We start from the raw sequence: 21,348 nt of genomic DNA on the forward strand, positions 1-21,348 counted from the left end.
ATGCAGCAAGTAACGCAGACGGATTTATAGCACAAAATATGCGTATCCGAAACACAGCAGGACCAAAGGGGCACCAAGCCGTGGCACTTCGTGTCACTGGGGACAAATCTGTCATCAACAAGTGCAAAATAGATGCCTATCAAGACACACTCTACGCCCACAACCAACGTCAGTTCTACAAGGACTGCTACATTACTGGAACTGTCGATTTCATCTTTGGTCAGTAATATTAAAATGTTCGGTCGACCAAGTTGAAGTAACATAGTTTTTATTTATTATGAAGGATGATTTTTCTTCTTCTTTTTTTCAGGTAATGCAGCAGTGGTGCTTCAAAAGTGCAACATAGTGGCTAGGAAGCCATCGAGCGGACAACAAAACATGGTAACAGCGCAAGGCAAGACGGATAAGAACCAAAACACCGGAACTTCAATACAAAGTTGTAAAATAACCCCAAGCTCAGACTTAAAACCTGTTATCAAAAGTTTTAAGACATTCTTGGGACGTCCATGGAAGAAATTCTCAACAACGGTTTACATGGAGTCTTACATTGATAACCATATAGATCCAGCAGGGTGGGCCCCTTGGGATGGTTCATTGTACTTGGATACATTGTACTATGGTGAGTACAAGAACAATGGGCCAGGTTCTGATACTAGCAAAAGGGTAAACTGGAAGGGTTATCATGTTATTACTAAAGCTTCTGAGGCCATAAAATTTACTGTGTCTCGACTGCTTGGAGGAGGGTCCTGGATTAAAGATGCTGGAGTGTCCTTCATATCTGGGCTTTCAACCTAGTGTATATTATTGGTATCTTAATTTTACCGAGCACGAGTCCGTTTGAATTAGCTAATAAAAAATAGGTGAAAAGATTATCTATGGAACACTCTTAGGTGTTGAAGCTAATTTTATAAATAAATAGTGTTTGGATGGAAATGGTGAAATTGATAGATAACCTTATACTAGTATGTTTTCTTTTTTATAAACACCATAAATAACTACCTAGGACTTATGAAAAAGACGAGACAAATCTATGCATGCTTTGGGGGAAAACGGAACTTCAAAGTTTCAAGTTTCAAATGAGGCTTGGGCCAGCTTGAAAAAATTGCATTTGAAAATGGATCATTTTGAACTTGGGCCAGCTTATTAGGTAGGTACTATCAACTTATTTCTCTGTCCATTTCAGACCTGCATAATAAACACAAAGGGGGTAACTTAAATGGCAAACAACATAAATCACGATTGTTTGGAATTTAATTACAGAAAATTTTGACATTTTGCATAATTACTGTAAATCCTGATTTTGGTCTGTTGAGATACATAATTAGCTTCCGATACATCCAACAAAGATATATTTTTCCTTTATAAAGATACATAATTAGTTTCCGATACATTATTTTTCAATTTTGGGTCTGTCAAGACTCGAGATACATAATTAGCTCCTGATACATCCGATGAAGATACAAAATTAGTTGAGATTTCTGTAGTTACATTGTAAGAGTGGGGGTTTGTGTAACTATGATAAGTTAAGTGTACGTTTATATTATTTTTCCAAATTAAACTTGTGATATTTTACCAACTGTGATTAAAAAACTAGGGGACGATAATATGTAACCTAATATTTACATGCTTAAATTTGAATTTATGGACCTCCCTAGGTTAACAAAAGATGTGAAATCTAGGCTTTTACCTTTTAAGGCAAGAGAAACCAAACCATTGGCATTTAATATCATCATTAGATTATTCACTCGACAATTGCACCTCAATCTCCATTGGTAGATGTACTTTGAGTGAGCCTTTGATAAAAATTTTGTTTAGTTTAAGGAAATTCTCCGCAAAACGATAAGAGTTGTTGTCCGTGATCATGTACATATTCAAGTTTAAAAATCAGTCATTTATTAAAATGCGCAAGATAAGATTATTATTTTCAATAGATCTAATGTAGTTTAGTTCTGACTCTTTCTCAAGAGTCAAGTCATAGGCATATACTATCTTTGTCAAAAGAAATAGTCTCTCATTAGTACAAGAAGTTGATTCCAATTACTAATTAAGTTATAACATCCCTTTCATATCTCTCATCTACAGCTGCATCAGAATTTCCAATATAACGTCATGCAAAACTCAATTTTCAAAACAAATTTATAAATTATAATCCAAAACTACTAACACAAGATTTGGACTTAAAATTAAAAGCAGCAGCTGTCTGAAGGTGATCAACACATTTCTATATGAAGCAATATGAAACTTCCATGATGCTGCATTAGAATCAACAAATCACAATCATCACATACAATCGTGGTTCCAACTTCCAATTATTGTTTTCTACAAAAAAAATAAATTAAATTCATTCTCCAAATTACACATAGCAATTAGGTGGAATGTTTGAGAGTAAAATTAAAAATAAATTAGAGAACGCCACATGACTTGCGGCATGCTATGAATATATTATACTTAAAAAGGAGAAGGATTCTAAGAGGGATTATACAATTTGGATTAAACAATTTAAACTAAAGATTTTGATTCGATTATTTATTCTGATTTCTGACCTTATTTTAAAAATCCTAACAGTTGGTAATCATACCGTTATCTGATATTAAGGTATCTTAATTCTAACTAATTATTTTGTTTTAAACTAATGGAACTCATTAGAAAAGGGGGGGGGGGGGGGGGGGGATATGCACCACCAATGAGAAAATAGAGGACTTGAGCTATATATATATTGTTTAATAATTATCGAAAAAGGAATAAAGGAGGAGACTTTTATGATTGGCTGAAGATGATGTACTTGAATCAATGCCACAAGCACGTATATATAAAAACCTCAATATATTGAGAAAAGAATATATATTTGTATTGACTTTGAGCAATTTGCAATTATAATTAGACTGTAATTGATCAATGTTGTAGAATGTAGACCAATAGTTAATGGCACATTAAATTTAAAGTCAACAGAATTACAGATGTGAAATATCATAATTTGCACATAAAAATCTCACATGTACACAAATAGAATGAATAATAGAAAAACTGACTACTTAATAAAATATTCTCATTAGACATTTCGCTTAAAATTTTTGGTAAAAAATTTACGCACGGCTCAAACGTTTATTAAGTAGATAAATTAACCACATAAAATACCATAATTTTTAATTATACACGTCTTAGATGGAGCAACTCTGAGGTTTTACGGATTATCGAGGCTCATAAGTATAATTAAAGGAAGTGATGCATTTTAATAGTTAACTTATACATAATGCATTACTAATAAGTTAACTATTTAAAATGTTCTACGTAGATAACTGCTGACTATTTGAGTCGAATGTGTTCAATAAAAATATTTTATCATGTATATTTAAGTGCTTAATTAAAATAAGTTCTAAACAAAATTTACTAATTAGTTTAAGAGACACGTAGATTATTTACAAGAATATGATGCTTTCTACTAGGTGTATCATGAATTGAAAAGGGTAAGACAACAATTAGCTAGTGTATTATTCAATTGGGAAAAGAACTCCAAATTTTATATTTCCTTTCTTTTAATTTATATGACTAGTTCTTTTTTAGTCAGCCCTAACAAATATGACGTAATTTTATTTTTAGTAATAATTTAATTATAAAATACTCATTTTGTCCTTGATAAAATAAACTATAATTACACAAATATTTAGATCATAAATTTTAAAAATCTTTTTTTTTTAAATTCTATATCAAAGAAATAATTAACTCATATAAATTGAAGCTGAGGAGTACTTAAGAAATAGCAAAGGATTGATGTGGGCATGGGTGACTTAGGGACAAGTACTAGTAGTGGATGTGGCTAAAAAAGACTAGGTGGAATGGGTGGAGGGTGGGTGGGTGGCATGTGGGATTGAAATCCATGAAGAAGGATGCTAATAAACATGTTATGTTTTGACAGTAAGCAAACTCAAGATTTTCTGATGCTGAAATTTTATCTACCTAGCTAACCACTCTCATTATACAATCTTTTTTTTTTTCAAAAAAAAATAAAATAATAATAATAAGGATCTCTTTGCCATTTATGCGTTTTGGATAATATTTGGTTAAAGTTGAAAGAAGAAAGAACATTCAAGGTCGCTGTAGTTGCAAAGAGTATTTGGACTTAATATGTATGAATATCAATATCAAGTTTACTTTTAAAAAAGTGTTAATTATGTTTTCAATTTTAGGAAATCAGGAGAATATTTTTATTATAGAATAGAGTGATGCTCTGATAAAATTTCTCAAATCGAAATTTTTAACCAACCCAAGGATTGTCAGCTTTGGGCCAAGCCAACATGATCTTTCCCAAAATGTTTCATACCATTAACAGATCTTACATCTTATATGTAGATTTTCAATCTTTTCAGCGATCAATGTGGAATTTTTTTTTTTGTAAACCCAACAATCTCCCCATTAAACTAAGTTCCACGTGGCTTATTACTACTAGCTATCCACGGGTTATCGAGATACTCAACAATCTCCCCCTCGAACTAAGTTTCATATGATTTACCACGATCCACGGGTTTCTGAGATTCACTATGTGCCACCAACAGCGTCATGAGTATTTTATGGCAATCGAAGCTCACAACTATCTTCTTCTTGTGTGTGCATTTTCAAGCTCGTAAAGGTGAGCAAACCGAGCTTGCACTCCACTCTGCCACATCCTCATACTCGTCATGACATACCTTGGCTCTACTATCAATTGTTGGATGCAAAATAATCAGGTGTCATGTGAAAGCTAGCAAAGCAAACCTCGAAAGAGGCCATATAAGAAGACATGCGAGAAATATATCAAAGGAGATACAATAATTTGTTCGGTCAATCGACCTATATCCACAAAAAGAGATGAGCAATACACTATAAAAAATATATATATATAAAATTTCAAGAGAGACAACCTCACACAATTCACTCAGAATAAAAGAGATTAATATAAGTGACACCGTAACACTTGTGTCTCACAAATTCTCTTTCCCTACACCACTCTGAAAACTCCTATGACTACATTATAAATGTTATCAAGTTAGAAGAGATGAGCATCTACTTATAGAGTCTATAACTTTTTTTTACAAAAATAAGAATTTGTCAAATATAGAAAATATGTTTTTTTTTTCTAAAGAAAAACTCAATTATGGTACCTAAGAGAAAACTCAATTATAATAAGAAAGTCACAACAAGCACTGGAAATGCTTAAGAAAACTCAATTATAATAAGAAAGTCACGACAAGCACTCAACAAAAAATTTTGAAAGTTTATAATGAATATTATTATTCCACTTGAAATGCTTTAAAATAAAGTTTTTAATTATATTTAAGAATATTTTAAATATTAATATTTGTGTTTACAAGGACAGGAAATTTCATAAATAAGCCAATCCAGTATTATAAACTTATACCGAATCTCAATGTTTGTAAATAGTCAAGTGAATCTAAAATTTAAGTTTTTCCGATTCAATTTTTAAGGTACATAGCGTTAATCCATCATCTTTTTATGGATACTAGTTTAGGTGTATGCGTTTCATGCGTGTACTTTATTTTATTGAGTTCAAATGTTACATTAAATAGGATATTAATTTAAATAATAAAAATAAATATAATAATTAAATTCAATATCTTTTGGATAATTTATTTAACTAAAAATTACACAAACCTACAAATTAAGTTTCACTTATTACAAAAAATCTCATCTCTCAAAACATATTATAAGAAATTCATTTTTCTCCAAAAACACATATACATAGCTTTCTATGTATATGTCGCCCTGTTATGTATATGAATCGACTTTGTTATGTATATGTCGGTCTTGTCATACTTGTTATGTATATGAATCGGTCTTGTTATGTATATATCAGTCTTGTCATATACAAAGATTTCTATGATATGTCACTCTTGTTATGTATATAAATTGAGAGAGAGAGTAAAGTAATTAAGAAAGTGAGAGGGAGTGTAAATAACTCTAATAAGGTTGGGATTTATGTTATTTTTTAAACTTTATTTAATCAAACCTAACCTTTACAAAAAAGAATCTCAAAGTCGATCGACATTCATCTACCACCTGTAAACTGCAATAAGACAATACGGTAATAGAGACATCAAAACAATATAATTAAATCTAACTTTTACACAAAAAATTTCTCAAAGCCGTTCGTCACTAATTTACCATCCGTAAACTATAACAAAATAATATGATAATAGAGATATCAAAATTATACAACTAAACTTTACCTTTACACAAAGCCAACCGACACACATCTATCACCTGAAAATTCATCTACGACTTGTAAACTACAACAAAATAATACAATAGTAATCACAAAACTTCAATTTTGATGAAAATAATTCTTGTCTGAGCGAAAATTTTAACGCTAAAGAATGACTTGAATGAAAATAAAAAAGATATATCGCTTATATTGATAAAAATAGTGAAGAAATTGAGGGTATTTAAATTATTATAGGATATTAGATGCATGTTAAGGCAAGACGAAGAAGAAAATAAAAATACTAAAACAAGAGGACGTACCTAAGTAGAAGAAAAGAAAGCAAGCATCACGTCAGGTAGTCCGATCCGAGGCATAGGGTAGTAATAAAGTAATATCTAAAATTATATTTTAGGACTCTTAATATTTTCTTAATAGAGTCTTATGTTAGTAATATTTTTTATTTTATTTTAGAAGTATTTTTTTTAATTGATCAGTACATAGAAAAATATTAATTGATTCCCCTTTCATATATTTTAGGAATCCCGTTTATTTTAGGAATCTAGTTAACATAATAAAAATAATTAAATAATAAATTAAAGAAAATAGTGAAAAAACAGTTTTGTCTAAAGGAGAGTGTCTTAATGAAGGACAAAAAGTTTAAATCACTTTTCTAAGTGTCTTCACACTTTTAATATATTATAGATTATAGATTATAGATATAGATTATAGATTATAGATTATAAATTATAGATTATAGATATAGCTATAGATTATAGATATAGATGAATTCATATAAATTAATTATTACCAACAACAATATCAAAAAATTCATTTTAGTCCCATAAATTGGGTCCAAAAAAATATATATATACATAAACCTGGCCTTACTTCTTATCAGTTTTATAAATTTTTACATAGATTTATGTTCATCGTTGAAAGTTTTACTATCAATATATTTTTTAAAAGTTATGAGTTTAAATAAACCTGATTTAAACAATCTATATCCACCCTAGTTGTATATTATTGATCAGTTCATAGACAAACCAAAAAGTATCACTTCTTTTTTCTTGGAAAATTGAGATAGTTTTTAAATTATTATTATCATTTTTAATTTCAACAATTTTCTGTATACTTACAGGATATATCAGTTTAGAATACGTACTTTGTACGTGTATTTCATGTCAATTAATAAAATTATATATAAAAATAAAATTATTACGTAAAAGGTAGGAGCTAATGCTAAAATAAATATATGTTATATATATTTAAATAAGATAAATAACTATTATATGTTATACATATTATTGTCTGTCGTGTCTTAGCTTATCTTTTTCTTTTTACAAACCATTTATTGACTTATGTTCTTTCTTTTCACTTTACTTATTTTATCATGATAAAAAAATTATTTTAATATATTGTCATTGCATAAATAATAATTAATTTATATGATTTAGACCAACTCATGCACTATCATTCTTCAAATTTACACAATATTCATGTATATTTTATTTACACATATTTCGTATCATATATAACTAAGTTTTATTAGATATAGATTTACAAATTAATATCTAATAAAAGTTTGTTTATACTATCTTTTATAAGTAGTTTATTTATTGTCTTTCTAAATTCAATATATGCAACATAACTTTCAAAACATAATAGTAAATATATGATCTTTATACAAAAAAATTTTAAAATTCAACCGAACATTCACCAACAACCTGTATTAAATCAATAAAATAGTAGATAAAAATAGAACATAAAGTACAATGAAATAATACGATAATCGAAATTTCATAATAATATGATTAACCCTAACCTTTAGATACTCCTAATAGTGCCTCTTGACCCCTCCCTCTGTTGTTTTAATATGTAATATTACTGATCATGCTTACCAAAAAAATATCTAATATTTACATAAAAAATTCGCAAAACTCGATCGAACATTTGTTTAGAACCTTTATTAAGAAGGAAAAATTGGATAGTAATAAAATAGAATTTGAACAAAATAATACAATAATAGAGAACTCAAAATAATAAATTAAAACCTAATTATTGTACAGAATTTTTTCAAAACTCAATTAATCTACCACATGTATTAATTAAAGAGTAGAATATCAGTCACGCATCAAAATCAATAGATTCTTGGTTTTTAAATTATACAAATCTAAAGCTAATTGTAAACCAAAACAAAGGAAAAAGACAACTAAACTCAGAAACTACATTGTCATACCTGATCTTCAATACAGGTACTATGATCTATACTAATTAGTTAAAAAAATAGTTAAATTAGGTATACAATTCGATTCATCTCCATGAAAAGCTCAAGATCTTTCAAAGTTTCTTCATTGATCCTCTCCAAATTTTGACTAATTTTATTATGGCATGATGTTCAACGTTCATCATGAGGTTTGCTTTGTATACCATAGTTTTTTCTCGCAAATCAATATCTTCTCCTTTCCTACCCATATTTTGTTTCTTCTTTATGACATCTCTTAATTATTTATGAGAACTGAGAAATATGTGAACCAATTTAAGAGCAAATTGGTGTTAAAAGAATTTTATAATTATGTGATATAGTTTAAATGGAGAAAATAATTTATATAAGGTAAATTTTAATGAAAAGTTCATAAATATTAGGATTTCCTACCTAATTTAATGAGGAAATTAATAATCAAAATTTTAATTAATTTCAAAATTCTAAATATTATGAATGAAAAGTTTCCTTGTTGAAAAACTTAATTTCCACTAGTTTAGGGTACACGTCTCGCGCGTCGATTTTATAAAATCATTTCGACATTATAAAAGAAAACATATCTTGATTAATAAATAAATTGATAATTTTATTATATACGAAATATACTTAAATAAAAAATTAATATATTCATACAAAATCATATAAAAACATTAAAATCCACTTTAAGTAAAGGTCCTTTGAGGTTTCTGAACTAAATATTGCAGTGGAGTTAACTCGATCACTTAAAGAAAGTGAAAGATCCGTTACTCACTCCAAAAATATTTTATTTTCTTCAATTATTCTTCGACTATAATTATAATCTCATCCAACAACACATATCAAAACACTTCTATTAAAAATTAATCAGTATAGTACAAAAATTTGACCATAAAAGGGTTCAACAACATTCAAATAAAGAAGTGTCCAACTGAATATAAACGACATGAAAGTGCTCCAAACACATTAGCATATAAGAAACTTCACAGAGACATTAGGATTTTAAGAAGTTATGATAAATTCTCAGTCTTCCCACTATGAAAAGGAGTAGCTGATTAAATTCCAATAATTCCTCAATTTCTATTGCCAACCGACCATGTGTTTCATATACCTGAAAATAAGCGAATTGAAGAAGATATTGAAGTAAAAAAGCAATACAACATCTATTATACCCAAGTAAAATCTATGCATATCAAGATTTAACACTTAACGATAACCTTATATTTTGAATTTAACAAATAAATTTAATGAACTATAATACTAACAACTAACAGACCATAATATATAGCTAAATAACATAATCAAAATCAAGTCAAAATTAAATAAAGAAAATGAAAAGAAAAGAGACAAACCATTGATTTTGGCTACTTCATTCAACACAATATGTTTATTTTGTTTAAATTTTTTTAATCAAAAGAGAGAAGATGATAATATGAATGTAAAAAACAATTTGAATCAAAAATTAAAATCACAAAAAAATGTAGAAAAAAAGAAGAAGATCATGTTCAATTGTTAGTGGGTTATTCCCACAAATCAATTACCTTAAGTATGATTGGCAATTATAAATACAACAGAAACTAAAAGATTATGACACATTTAATGCAATTAAATGAAATTCTCGAGCCTTACATATTTTTTGTACATAAATCTAAAAGAGGTTCTGTATTTAAAATTAAACTATTAAATATATAAAGAACCTTCTTGAAAATGTCCTTGTTTGAGTACATCATTTAATTTCAAATTTATAATTTCATTTATGGTTAAGATAGCACTATCCTTAATATACCAAATCAGCAAAAGTGAATAGGGGAAACAATTTCAGCATAATTGATTCACATATTACTAATCTATACATTAGAGACCAAAATCAAGAAGTGAGTAAGAGAAATAATGTTGGTATAACTAATTCAATATGTAAGAAGAATAGCAAGAAAATAATAGTGCCAATAATAATATAAAAGAATTGTAAATACCAGTATCGTACATACCATATCTATATATTAAGCGGGAGAAATCGCTTGCTATTTTAAATAAAATTCTTCTCCCATTTGATGAGAAATAGATTGCTCCACTAATCCTATAACGCATAATAAAATCCCAAATACGTTCATAATATTACCAATTAAATAATTGAGTTGGCAGATTATAATATCAAATACAAGCTGCTAGTGAATTTAAAGCAAAAGACTATGATTATCCAATACATGCATAACCGTGAATCGTCATTGTTATATTCTGTTAAATCGATTTGTATAATTTGCTTATGGCCCGACAAATCATAATACGATATATGTAAAATTATTAAAAAAAAAAAAAAAGGAAGAAGAATAAGTTCAATAGTAAACCTCACACAAACAGAAAGGAGAAAATTGAAAAGAAAAAACACATAAAAATTAGAAGTTAACGAAATAATTTTTAACACTAAAATTAATTTATTTATTTTTTAAAAAAAGGCAAAATAAAGAGAACAAAATTTGAATTAAAAACCTATAAAAGTACGAAGATCACCTTGTTGGAGCAATATTATGATCATGATTTATGTTGAATGTAATAAAAATGCGGTAGGTTTAGGATCCCTTACAGTATTTTTTTTTAATTATAGAAGATTTAATTTTGACTAATAAAAGGATATTTTCCTAGTTTAACACATAAAAAATGATTCCTAATTAGTTTTAAAGTCTCAAATATTAGACTAATTATTAAATGATAATTATTTAAAGGAAAATAGTGAAAAGATGATTTTGTCTACTGCAAAGTCTTTTAACGAAAGACAAAAAGTTCAAGTCACTTTTGTAAGAATTTTTACACTTTTAATATTATATAGATATAGATGACAGATATAGATTATAAATAGAGATAGAGATATAGATATACACTAGAAAAGAAAAGAAAGACAAGACTTCGAAATTTACTCTTTCAACAACAAAGCCACCTTATACGCCAACAAAACATTTACAACACTACTTATAACAATAATTCATTAAGGACTCGTTTGGTAGGTCGTATTAAATAAAATAATTCATGAATTAAAAATTAATCCACCTATGTATAATGTTTGGTTGCCCAATTTAAATTTAATCCCACCTAATACATAAATAGCTAATACACCATAGAGTGTATTAGCTTATCCCTGAGAAACCATGGGATTACTTATCCATGGCTTAATAATACATGGATAAGAGAATTAAATGACTCAACTACCCCTCAATTCTTTTTATTAAATTTTTCTTTAAGTTTCATTTTAAATTTAATCACTATAAATTTGGTTGTTAGGTTACATTTTAATTTGCCAACTTTTTTTTTTACTTTGCGTGTTTGGATCAAGTGCTTAAATATCATTACTTCCTTATGTTGGTTGATAGTTTCGAATGTGAACTACATTTATGCTATCTTGTAATTGTTCAATTTACAGACGGATTAATTTAAATAGAAAAAATTATTGTCAAATAAATATATAATTTGAAAATCTAAAATTATATTATCAACAATCCGTGATGTTCTTACATAGTGTGCTTTACATTTTTTAAAAATTATTTCTCTATAATATGACAATTATTTGTTTGTTTTAAATTTTTTTTGACTAAATAAACTCAATTTTTTTCAAAGAAATAAATGATCAACTAAGCGGAGTGAGAATTATTATTTATATTTTAATTTTTTTAAGATTGCGCAAAGGGTGAGAAACTTGACTAGTTAAATAAAGTAGAAAATCTCATAAAAATTTAAGGGTATAATTATAAAAAAAAAAAGTTGTTGAGTTTTAAATATATGATAGATCTAGTTTTTAATACAATAAACCAAATATATGATAAAAAATAATTCTTTTATTACTAATCTCTGAATTACTAATCCCTACCTTGTTAATTCATGGATAACTTCTCTTTGTACCAAACCACACCCCGGAATGTCATTTACTTAATTTACGTTGTAGTGGTGGAGTATGGTTCTCATCATTTTCCATTTTTAATTATTAGAATAATTCGGATATTCTATGTCTTAAACCCATTGCTATTTTTATTGTTTTGAGTATTATTTTGGGATGATAATATTATTTATCCCTTAATTATTAATAAATTCTAATTTTAGTCCTCATAATATTTGACTAAGTATATTATGACCATTAATTACTTGAATTGTGTGTTTCTGCTCTCTTACTCTCTTTATATAAGAAATATGTGATATTTAGATTATTATTTTTTGAAATTTTATTACTCTTAAATATGGAGTATCAATATAAGTTAACATAATGCATCAATAATTGAAGATATAGAGAATGCGAATTAGGTAGACGGTTAATGGAGAGGTGCGCGTCTTGGCTAATAGGTAGAGTGCTTTGTCTTATTGTATGTACTAGCAGTTGTCATGCTATGATGGTAGTTTCATTGTTCAATCTCGGTGGTGTCTGACTGCCTATTGTTGATTGTGATATTATTTTGTGAAAGTCTTATTTATTATTATTTGTTGTTATGTTTCAATTGTTTCTTGTTTCTATATTATGTCCTTTCTAGATTAGTTTTGTCTTAAGTCGGGGATCTATCAGAAACAACTTTTCCTTCTCACCTTCGAGACAACGACACTGACTTTGTACTTACTTCCCCAAACTCCACTTTTCTCAACAGGGAAGCTCCATAACATTATTTATGCATTCTTTCAAGTTCTGATTTGATGGGAGTATACTGATATATTATCTTTGTTGCATAATGCATCAATAATTGAGTGGTTTAACATTTTATTATTTTAAAATTTTTTGAAGATTCACGATTAGAAGGCCACGTTGCTGCCATGTAAACAGATCGTGGGTTCAAGCCGTGGAAACAACACCTAACAAAAAGTGTAAAGATTGCGCAAAATAGATCCATGTGATTTGTTTTTTTTTTTTAAACTTTGCACATTGCGAATACTGTAATGCTCTCTTTTTTTGGACCCTGCGCATAGCGAAAGCTCTGATGCCCGGGATGTCCATGATCAGAAGGATCAAAAGTGCACATATCAATTAACTGAAGGTTGAATATGATTAATCGAAACTCTAAATGACCAATATCATATAATTTCTTGATATTTGAGGGAATAAAAGTGCTATTTTCCCTATTATATTTATAAATATTAAATTTCCACCCTCCCACGCACCCCCTTTGTAGTTAGTACCTCATTCTTTGTAAACAAAGCTCAACCCCTTTCTTTTTGGGAGGTTTTCGTGGCTGTCCACCTCTAACTTCTCTCTTTCCCTTCTTGTCCTAATTCTTCTTCAACTCTCCTTTTCTACCATTTCCCACCTATCTCACTTCTTCTTTTTGGATTTTTATCAGCTGCTCTCTCTGGCCTCTATTGTTTTTGCATGGTTGGTTTCTTGGTTGTTACATTTTTATTATGCCTAGGACACTTGAAAGAGGACAGTGGGCAATGTAGCAGGAAGTTGAGGACAATTAATAACCCTTTCTTTTGTATCAGCTTTTATCAAGAAAGGTAGAATACTCATTCAAAAAAACAAAAAAGATTCAATCTTTGCATTATGCAATTAAAGGTCAAATTTTTATCATCGTATTTGCAATTTTTTTTATTTTTTTTATTTTGTTAGGCAAAGGAATTGGCCCTTCTATCTGTATTCTGTTTCATCTCTGAGCAGAGGGTGGTTGTTGTTGTTGCATTGGGGATTTACACACTCTTCTTCTATGGGAACCAAAATGAAGGGGATCTACAAATACATTTCTAATATTTTTGGTAAGTGCCTTTTCCCCTTTAGCCCCATATCTCAAAAAAAAAAAAAAAGAGATCGGTACTCTAAAGCTCCGGCTATCGAGGGTTTGAGGAAGGGCTGGACCACATGGATCAATTCCTTCTTTTAAAAAAAAAAAGGAAAATTGAGTTAAATCTTTTGACTTGGGTGAAAATTGGTTTTTGATTACAGTTGTGAAGGAGAGGGAGATAGAGATTGGATATCCAACTGATGTTAAGCATGTGGCACATATTGGTTGGGATGGACAATCAGGCAGTGCACCTAGTTGGGTATGTATTTCATTTTTTGCATCATTCTGTGGTCCACATTTATGTGTACCCTTCTCAAAATTCATCATTTTGTATGAAAGTTTCTTTGTTTTTTTTTTCTCTTCTCATAGACCTAATATTTTGTTTGTTTTGTTTTGGTTCTTTATGGAACTTTTATAGATGAATGAATTCAAGACTGGGCCTGAATTTGCAGCAACTTCTATTGGTAATTCTGGTTCTGCACATTCTCCATGGGCATCTCAAGGTTAATATTTTGCTTCTTAATAGCTCTCCTTTCCCCTCATGTTTGTGCTCCTTACACTACCAATTTGTCTTGTGACAAGCCTAGAATAATGATCAAAAGATGTCTTACATATTGAGTAGTTGGAATCATTTGGAAAGAATCAAGAAATTGTCTGATATGTTGCTTTAACGCATGTGTGCAGTGTGTATAATAAGACAATGTCCCAATGGCACTAGTGTTTTGTCACGGGTTGATATGTTGATTGAAGTATGATAAACTTGTCCTTTGTTTTGTACCCATGTATACAATAAAAGAGACAGTGCAATTCTTTTCTTTATATATATATATATATATATATATATCTTCTGTCTTGTTTAGTTTTTCCTTTAAGGGTCTGTATCTCCTAGGGGAATTCAAATTTATATATATATTTAAATGTGCTAAGATTTCAAATGACATATTGTCAAGTGTTTTTTTTTTTTTGAAGTGAACCTAAAGTAATGGTTTAATGAAATGTGATTGCAGTTTGCATTTGAAATCCAAATTATATTAGGTAAATCTAAGTAGGTGAAAATGAACTTACTTAGGGCCAAAGCTCTCCATCCAAAGGGACCCTAATTAAGATTCTTTGCCTCAAACCAGGGAAAGCTTTGTACTTATCTGTCACAGAAAGGTCTTTAACTTGGCACCAGAAAGGGACAGTTTTTGATGCCCTTTTTTAGAATAATCTTGGCTGTTGGACAAATATTGTCTAGTACCAGTCACACACTAATAATAGTAATTTCATAACGTCTAGATTATTGAACAATCGAAGGGGAGCCTTGGAGTAACTGGTAAGGCTGCTGCCATGTGATCAGGAGATCACGGGTTTAAGTCTTGGAAACAGCCTTGTAGTGGGGCCCTTCCCAGGACCCTGTGCATAGCGGGAGCTTTAGTGCACCGGGCTGCCCTTTTTTTAAAAAAAGATTATTGAACTCTGTGAAAAGGTTAGAAATGAATATATTAGAAATGAATATATGTATATATATTGTAAATTATTCTTTGAGTCGGAATCATGAAACAGAGGAATCATTCAATTGACCAGTAATACAAGCATTTTTCTCAATTAAGTTTTTCATCTTAGTTCTCTTTAAAGCTAAGCTAATCCAAGTTTAATAAAGTTATTCTGTGCTTTTTTCTCTTGGAGAAAAAACAACAACAACAACTAGTTTTGCTAAGATTTAAGGCATGCTCACTATTATGCAACATTACTAGTTTTGACACGTGACATTCAGCGTAAACATATGATTAGGGAAGTGCAAGTTGATTTTTCTTGAAAGAACTTTGATGGACAGAAGATGCTATTTCAAATTCTGATGAGCAGTGTGTTTGTAGGTCATTCAACTTGGTTGCATTGCTCTTAGTTTATATATTTCAGTGAGGACTAATTTTTCAATATCTTTCCATATTCAAGTAGCTTATAAGAAATGCCGAAAATGAGCAATATCGTGTATGAACATTTAACATTTCATGTGATGTACGGATTTCTAATGCCAACTTTTTGAATTTCTTGATATTAGTTGATTAACAAAATAAAGCCAAAAGTTTGTCTAAGTTGCTCGGACTCTTCAAAAACGTCGCTGCACCCGTGTCGGATCCTTCAAAAAATACACCATTTTGGGAGGATTCAACACACACCCATCGCCATTTTTGAAGAGTCCGAGTACATAAAGAATGTTATCGATCCTGATTTTGGTAGATACTTATTTTATAGCTTTTAATCGCATCTTTTTGACAGATTACACAGAGTCAATGAGACAGCAACAAACATCTGATCTTTACAGGGATGTAACACCTTCAGTGGTTCCTAAGAAACAGAAGCGGAGGATGAAGCCCAAATCGACATCCTCTCCCAGGTCTGGTTCATCATCCTCATCTAGGTCATCACGAGCAGAAAAATCCAAGGCTAAATTTGTCGAAGGCAATGCTAAACCACTAAACATAGAAGTGGCTTAATGTTACAAACCTGTAGCTCAAACTGGGGAGAATTCTGTCATTGCCTAGCTATCGGAGTTGTTCATAGTCCTCATGAAAGGATTGAAGAGAAACGCGAGGAGGGTATAGAAACTTGAGTAGTTGTAGAGAGTGTTACACCGCAAATGTTATAAAGTAATATGGAAGAAAACAAAAAAAGTAGTAGGAGGGCTTAGAGATGTGAAATACAAGGTGAAAAACTTTAGAACTTCCAAAACTATGACTATGTTTTGGGAGAGTGATAAATTCTTTTCTTTCTTTTTTTATTTCGCTATTTATTTTTCTCGTAGTTTTATCGTTCCTCTTCTTGGAACTACAACGAGGAAGGATCGTGTAAAGAGTTGAATCATTTAGTGTATTGGTTTAAGATTGTACTAATGCTAATTATTTGATTTGAACAAACTCCAGGGATTCTCTCATCATCCTGGTTTTCCTGTTCTTGATTTGTTCTACCTTACATTATGAGTCTGGATATCAACATTCTTTTTGTGGATAACTTCTTGTTTGAACCTCAATGTTTTCAATACAGTGTTGCAGCCTTATTTGATCTTAAAATGCCCTCACATACTCTAAAACAAAAAAGGCAGCTCGGTGCACTAAAGCTACCGCTATGAGTGGTGTCTGGACAAGGGTGTATTGTACGCAGTCTTTCCAAGGTTTGAACCCGTGACCTCCTGGTCACATGACAACTTTACCAACTCTACTACTAAATAAGTTTCACATAAGACCTTCTATATGTAAAAGGAGTTCATGCCCCTTTTGCATGAAATCCTCTAACAATATGGCCTACCCTTTGGGGAATGACTGCCTTTCTTAAATCTATAATTTTTGTTTCTTTTTCACTCCATTTATCAAAAAATTGAGCTGGGAAAAGTGTTAAAATAACATGATTTGGACACAGCAGAATCAATACTGCTAAAGGATCTAAAGGTCAAAATGGTCAAGTAATTTATAACCAAAGTACCAAAAATATAACATAATTAATTAAAAAATAATTATAAAGATTGAATAACCGTTGGTAGTTTTAGTCCCGCCATTTCAGTCGTAGCTTACATGGAGGAAAAAAAAAATCATGAGTTCTGACTGAGTCTTGGCTTAATTCAAGATTATCATCCCAAATGTCTCTTTTTCTCTTCTATTTCCCCCTTTTTTCTCCCTTTTTTCCAAATCTTGAAATCAAAATGACACTATTGGAATTTGGAAAAAATCATTGAAGATGGTCTCCAAAACCATTATCTTTTACATAATCTTGTTTTCAGTCAATATTAAGGGACAAGACTATGATAGAAATTCACCACCTGCACCTCCTCCCGCAGAAAATGACTGCAATGGTATCTTCTTATCCTATGTGTTCATCTCTAGAACCAAAGAGCTTCCCCACGTAAAGAATGCAACTGCACAAGCCTGGGCCTTTAAGGCTACGGCGACAGTACTTAATGCAGGTATATATGAGCTCAAGAACTGGAAAATGTTCATCGGATTTCAAAATCGCGAGCTTTTAGTCTCAGCTACTAATGCTGTTTTAGTAAGCGGTGATGATTTCCCAGCTCCTGTTGGAAATGGAACTTACCTAGCTGGTTATCCTCAGACAGATTTGAAAACGTCGATTGATACTGCTGGTGATTTTACACAAATTCAAGCTGAGATTGAGTTAACAGGTACACAGTTTGGAATCAGGTCACCAGGTTATCCCATGCCTAAAACTATTAAACTTGTCAATGATGGATACAAATGTCCATCAGCAATTCGCAAATGTAAGTGCGTTTATCAGCTATGTGAGTGAACATGTTTGTTGCGACTGTTGATAGAACTCTGAATCTTTGTTTTTGTTTATTGTGTGACAGCAACAACTATGCATGTCTGCTGCGTGAAAGATCCAAAAATTAAGGTTAAAAATTTCACAACCAAGTATTTCCCACGCCAAAATGGTGATCTTTTGATCTCTTATGATATTCTGCAAGCCTATCCTAGTAACTATCAAGCACAAGTGACCATACAAAATGTCAATCCTTTGGGACGCCTTGATCAATGGAATTTAACTTGGGAATGGATGAGAGGGGAGTTCATATACTCGATGAGGGGTGCATATACTCGCAGGAAAGACTATTCGGATTGCGTCTATGGTGCTGCAGCACAGTACTATCAAGACTTAGATTTTTCTAAAGTCATGAACTGTGAAAAGAAGCCTATCATAGCTGATTTGCCTCCAGATAGAGCTCAAGATAAAGATGTAGGCATGTTGCCATTCTGCTGCAGAAATGGTAGCATCATGCCAAGTATAATGAATGAAACCAATTCAAAGTCTGTGTTTCAGTTACAGGTGTATAAGCTTCCACCAGATTTGAACCGAACAGCTCTTTACCCTCCAGAAAGATGGAAAATAGTCGGTATTCTTAATCCGGAGTATAAATGTGGACAGGCATTAAGAGTAGACGAAACACAATTCTCTGATCCAACTGGACTTCAAGCTACTGTCACAGCTATTGCAAGTTGGCAAATAGTCTGCAATATCACAAAGCCTAAACATAGAGCGAACCGGTGCTGTGTTTCATACAGTGCCTATTATAATGAATCTGCAATCCCCTGCAACACTTGTGCATGTGGTTGTGACAGTTCTGCTAAATGTAGTCAAAATGCACCAGGATTGTTTGTTCCCCCAGAAACACTTCTTGTTCCATTCGCAAACAGAAGAAATAAAACCCTGTATTGGGCTAAACTAAAGCACTATCACGTCCCTAAGCAGTTACCTTGTGGCGACAACTGTGGGGTTAGCATAAATTGGCATATCGATTCAAACTACAAAACAGGATGGACTGCTAGGATTACTCTATTCAACTGGGGTGAAATTAATTTTGTGGACTGGTTCGTTGGAATCCAGTTCAAGAAAACCGGTTCTGGCTTTGCACAAGCTTTTTCTTTCAATGGAACTTTACTTCGAAACATGAATGATACAGTTTTCTTGGAAGGACTACCTGGCTTAAATTACTTGTTAGCAGAAGCAGATGGAAAAAAACCTGGACAGCCTAGAGTACCCGGAAAGCAACAATCTGTCCTCAGATTTAATAAGAAGTTAAAAGGTATTGATATATTAACTGGAGATGGGTTTCCAACAAGGTTGCTATTCAATGGGGAAGAATGTGCACTTCCCACTCGTCTTTTAGCAGCAGATGGAAGAAAATGGCGTGCAAACTCTTGGGTTATCACCGTCATAACATTGATAACCTTCTTGCTGATGCTAAAAGACCTGCAATGATTGAAAGCTGAGCATGTTTTTGGCTGTACATTTCAAGTATATGGTAAGAGATTGTCAAATGAAACACACTGCCTGGGAAAGTTTCCGTTCTAACCTCACAATAGTGTAGAATCATATCCAAATATGATAAATGGATTGATATTATCAGTATTAAGAGCACCAGAATCACATTTTGCAGAATGCTTCTTGTGGCTGCGCGCTGCAAATAAATGCACAGTGAGGCTCATAAAGCACCGAAAGACTGGCAAAAGGAAAAAAGAAGAAAGAAAGAGTTGTTTAATCCAAAACATGGTCTTACTTGTACAAAATTTAGAGGATCATAAGCAGGCATGGCACCATTGGTACCCTTAAAAGAGAAAGTATGCAGTTTGTAAGCTAAGCTCCATTTATCAAGTGCCTTTTTCCGGATTGTGCGAACAATACATTCTATTTCATGGCAAATGGAAACTCCGTAATTATGATTACAATTTTTTGTGTTATTGATCACGCATCCTTTCTTCTGTACTTTGGATAGACACAATGGCCAGGAAAAACTTACCGGCACCTATTATTTGCAGCGGACATGTATCTTGAATATAACCTTCTTCTATCATAAGTCGTATTTGCACTTTAATTTGTGATTTCTATGATTAATTGTTTGATGTGGTGCAAACACCAAGGGAGGATAAGTATTTCGGGGATGGCCATTGCTATATTGAACAAGTTGTGTTGTTGAAACTTGAAACTGATAGGCTATCAAAAGTTGTAATACATGGAAAAACAGGGACACAAAACACATGTTGATTAAAAGTTGCAACTTCAACCAAACAACTGATCTTCTAATGTTATGATATCCATTACGACGACAAAGCAGAAACAGAGAAAACGTGAGCAGAAAGAAGTAACCTCCCAATCTTTGTTTGATCCTAACCACCTAGGAACAATCCCCATGTTGTGCAAGTGTTTCTCCGATGAACAGCGATCATCAACACCCTAGATCTTATATTTACCCTCTAAAATTCTCTTTATTCTTCTCAGCATATCAGTGGAAACTAATATAAACCAAGAATAATTTGCTAGGTAATGCCAACATCCTGCATATGGCAAGACCCATGAGAGGCTGGGATGGCCTGGGCCAGAGTCATGATTGAACATGACGCTTGCTTGGTGTGTTTAGTTAAGAAATAAAGTTATTGTGCCTTTGCTATCAGTTACTATAACTTTCATATAACGGTAAGCGCTTGATTGTAACATAACTGTTCTTGCGGTTTCCATTGTTCTTCTATTTTGCACTCCTTAAGCCAAAACAACCAAATTCATAACTCAATCGGTCACATTGGACTCCATCAGGCATATTCATATGCTTCTGCCTTTTGGTCATTTCACTTAAGTGTTAATCCTCAAGCAGAAAACATGTTGAGGGAGTCCAATAGAAAGTCTTCTTT

At 31.3% G+C, this 21,348-nt stretch overlaps 3 protein-coding genes across 4 annotated transcripts in view; all 3 read left to right on the top strand.

Moving 5' to 3' along the window:
- The window catches only part of LOC107859557 (pectinesterase), a gene marked incomplete in the record, with an annotated part of 17,024 nt that extends 16,091 nt beyond the window's left edge, over positions 1–933 (top strand). Inside the window, 2 exon segments of the mRNA XM_047407045.1 lie at positions 7–219; positions 311–933. Coding sequence (XP_047263001.1) covers positions 7–219; positions 311–795 — 698 coding nt within the window.
- A 12,604-nt stretch (positions 934–13,537) lies between these two features.
- LOC107859560 (CRIB domain-containing protein RIC10) lies at positions 13,538–17,123 on the top strand. 2 transcript variants are annotated; one of them, XM_016704607.2, is made up of 5 exons: positions 13,538–13,895; positions 14,008–14,150; positions 14,338–14,435; positions 14,595–14,679; positions 16,436–17,123. In XM_016704607.2, exons 1-5 carry the CDS (start codon positions 13,768–13,770, stop codon positions 16,651–16,653), a joined length of 672 nt encoding a protein of 223 aa, XP_016560093.1. In that variant the 5' UTR covers positions 13,538–13,767; the 3' UTR covers positions 16,654–17,123. The 2 variants fall into 2 exon arrangements, with proteins under 2 accessions (XP_016560093.1, XP_016560094.1); XM_016704608.2 differs by having other exon boundaries at positions 13,542–13,895; positions 14,056–14,150.
- Positions 17,124–17,435: 312 nt separating this feature from the next.
- LOC107859558 (COBRA-like protein 10) lies at positions 17,436–20,516 on the top strand. Its single transcript, XM_016704605.2, has 2 exons — positions 17,436–18,425; positions 18,516–20,516. The coding sequence occupies exons 1-2, from the start codon at positions 17,888–17,890 to the stop codon at positions 19,922–19,924; spliced, it is 1,947 nt and encodes a 648-aa protein (XP_016560091.1). The 5' UTR covers positions 17,436–17,887; the 3' UTR covers positions 19,925–20,516.
- Positions 20,517–21,348: the final 832 nt, after the last annotated feature.

This window comes from Capsicum annuum, chromosome 2 (genome assembly GCF_002878395.1).
Source record: "Capsicum annuum cultivar UCD-10X-F1 chromosome 2, UCD10Xv1.1, whole genome shotgun sequence".
In the NCBI taxonomy this organism is placed as follows: domain Eukaryota; kingdom Viridiplantae; phylum Streptophyta; class Magnoliopsida; order Solanales; family Solanaceae; genus Capsicum; species Capsicum annuum.

Coding starts and splice junctions, on each gene's coding strand:
- LOC107859558 (XM_016704605.2), top strand. CDS start 17,888: ATGGTCTCCAAAACCATTATCTTTTACATAATCTTGTTTTCAGTCAAT. Junction 18,426..18,515: donor TCCATCAGCAATTCGCAAAT/GTAAGTGCGTTT, acceptor ATTGTGTGACAG/CAACAACTATGCATGTCTGC.
- LOC107859560 (XM_016704607.2), top strand. CDS start 13,768: ATGGTTGGTTTCTTGGTTGTTACATTTTTATTATGCCTAGGACACTTG. Junction 13,896..14,007: donor ATCAGCTTTTATCAAGAAAG/GTAGAATACTCA, acceptor TTATTTTGTTAG/GCAAAGGAATTGGCCCTTCT. Junction 14,151..14,337: donor ATACATTTCTAATATTTTTG/GTAAGTGCCTTT, acceptor TTTTGATTACAG/TTGTGAAGGAGAGGGAGATA.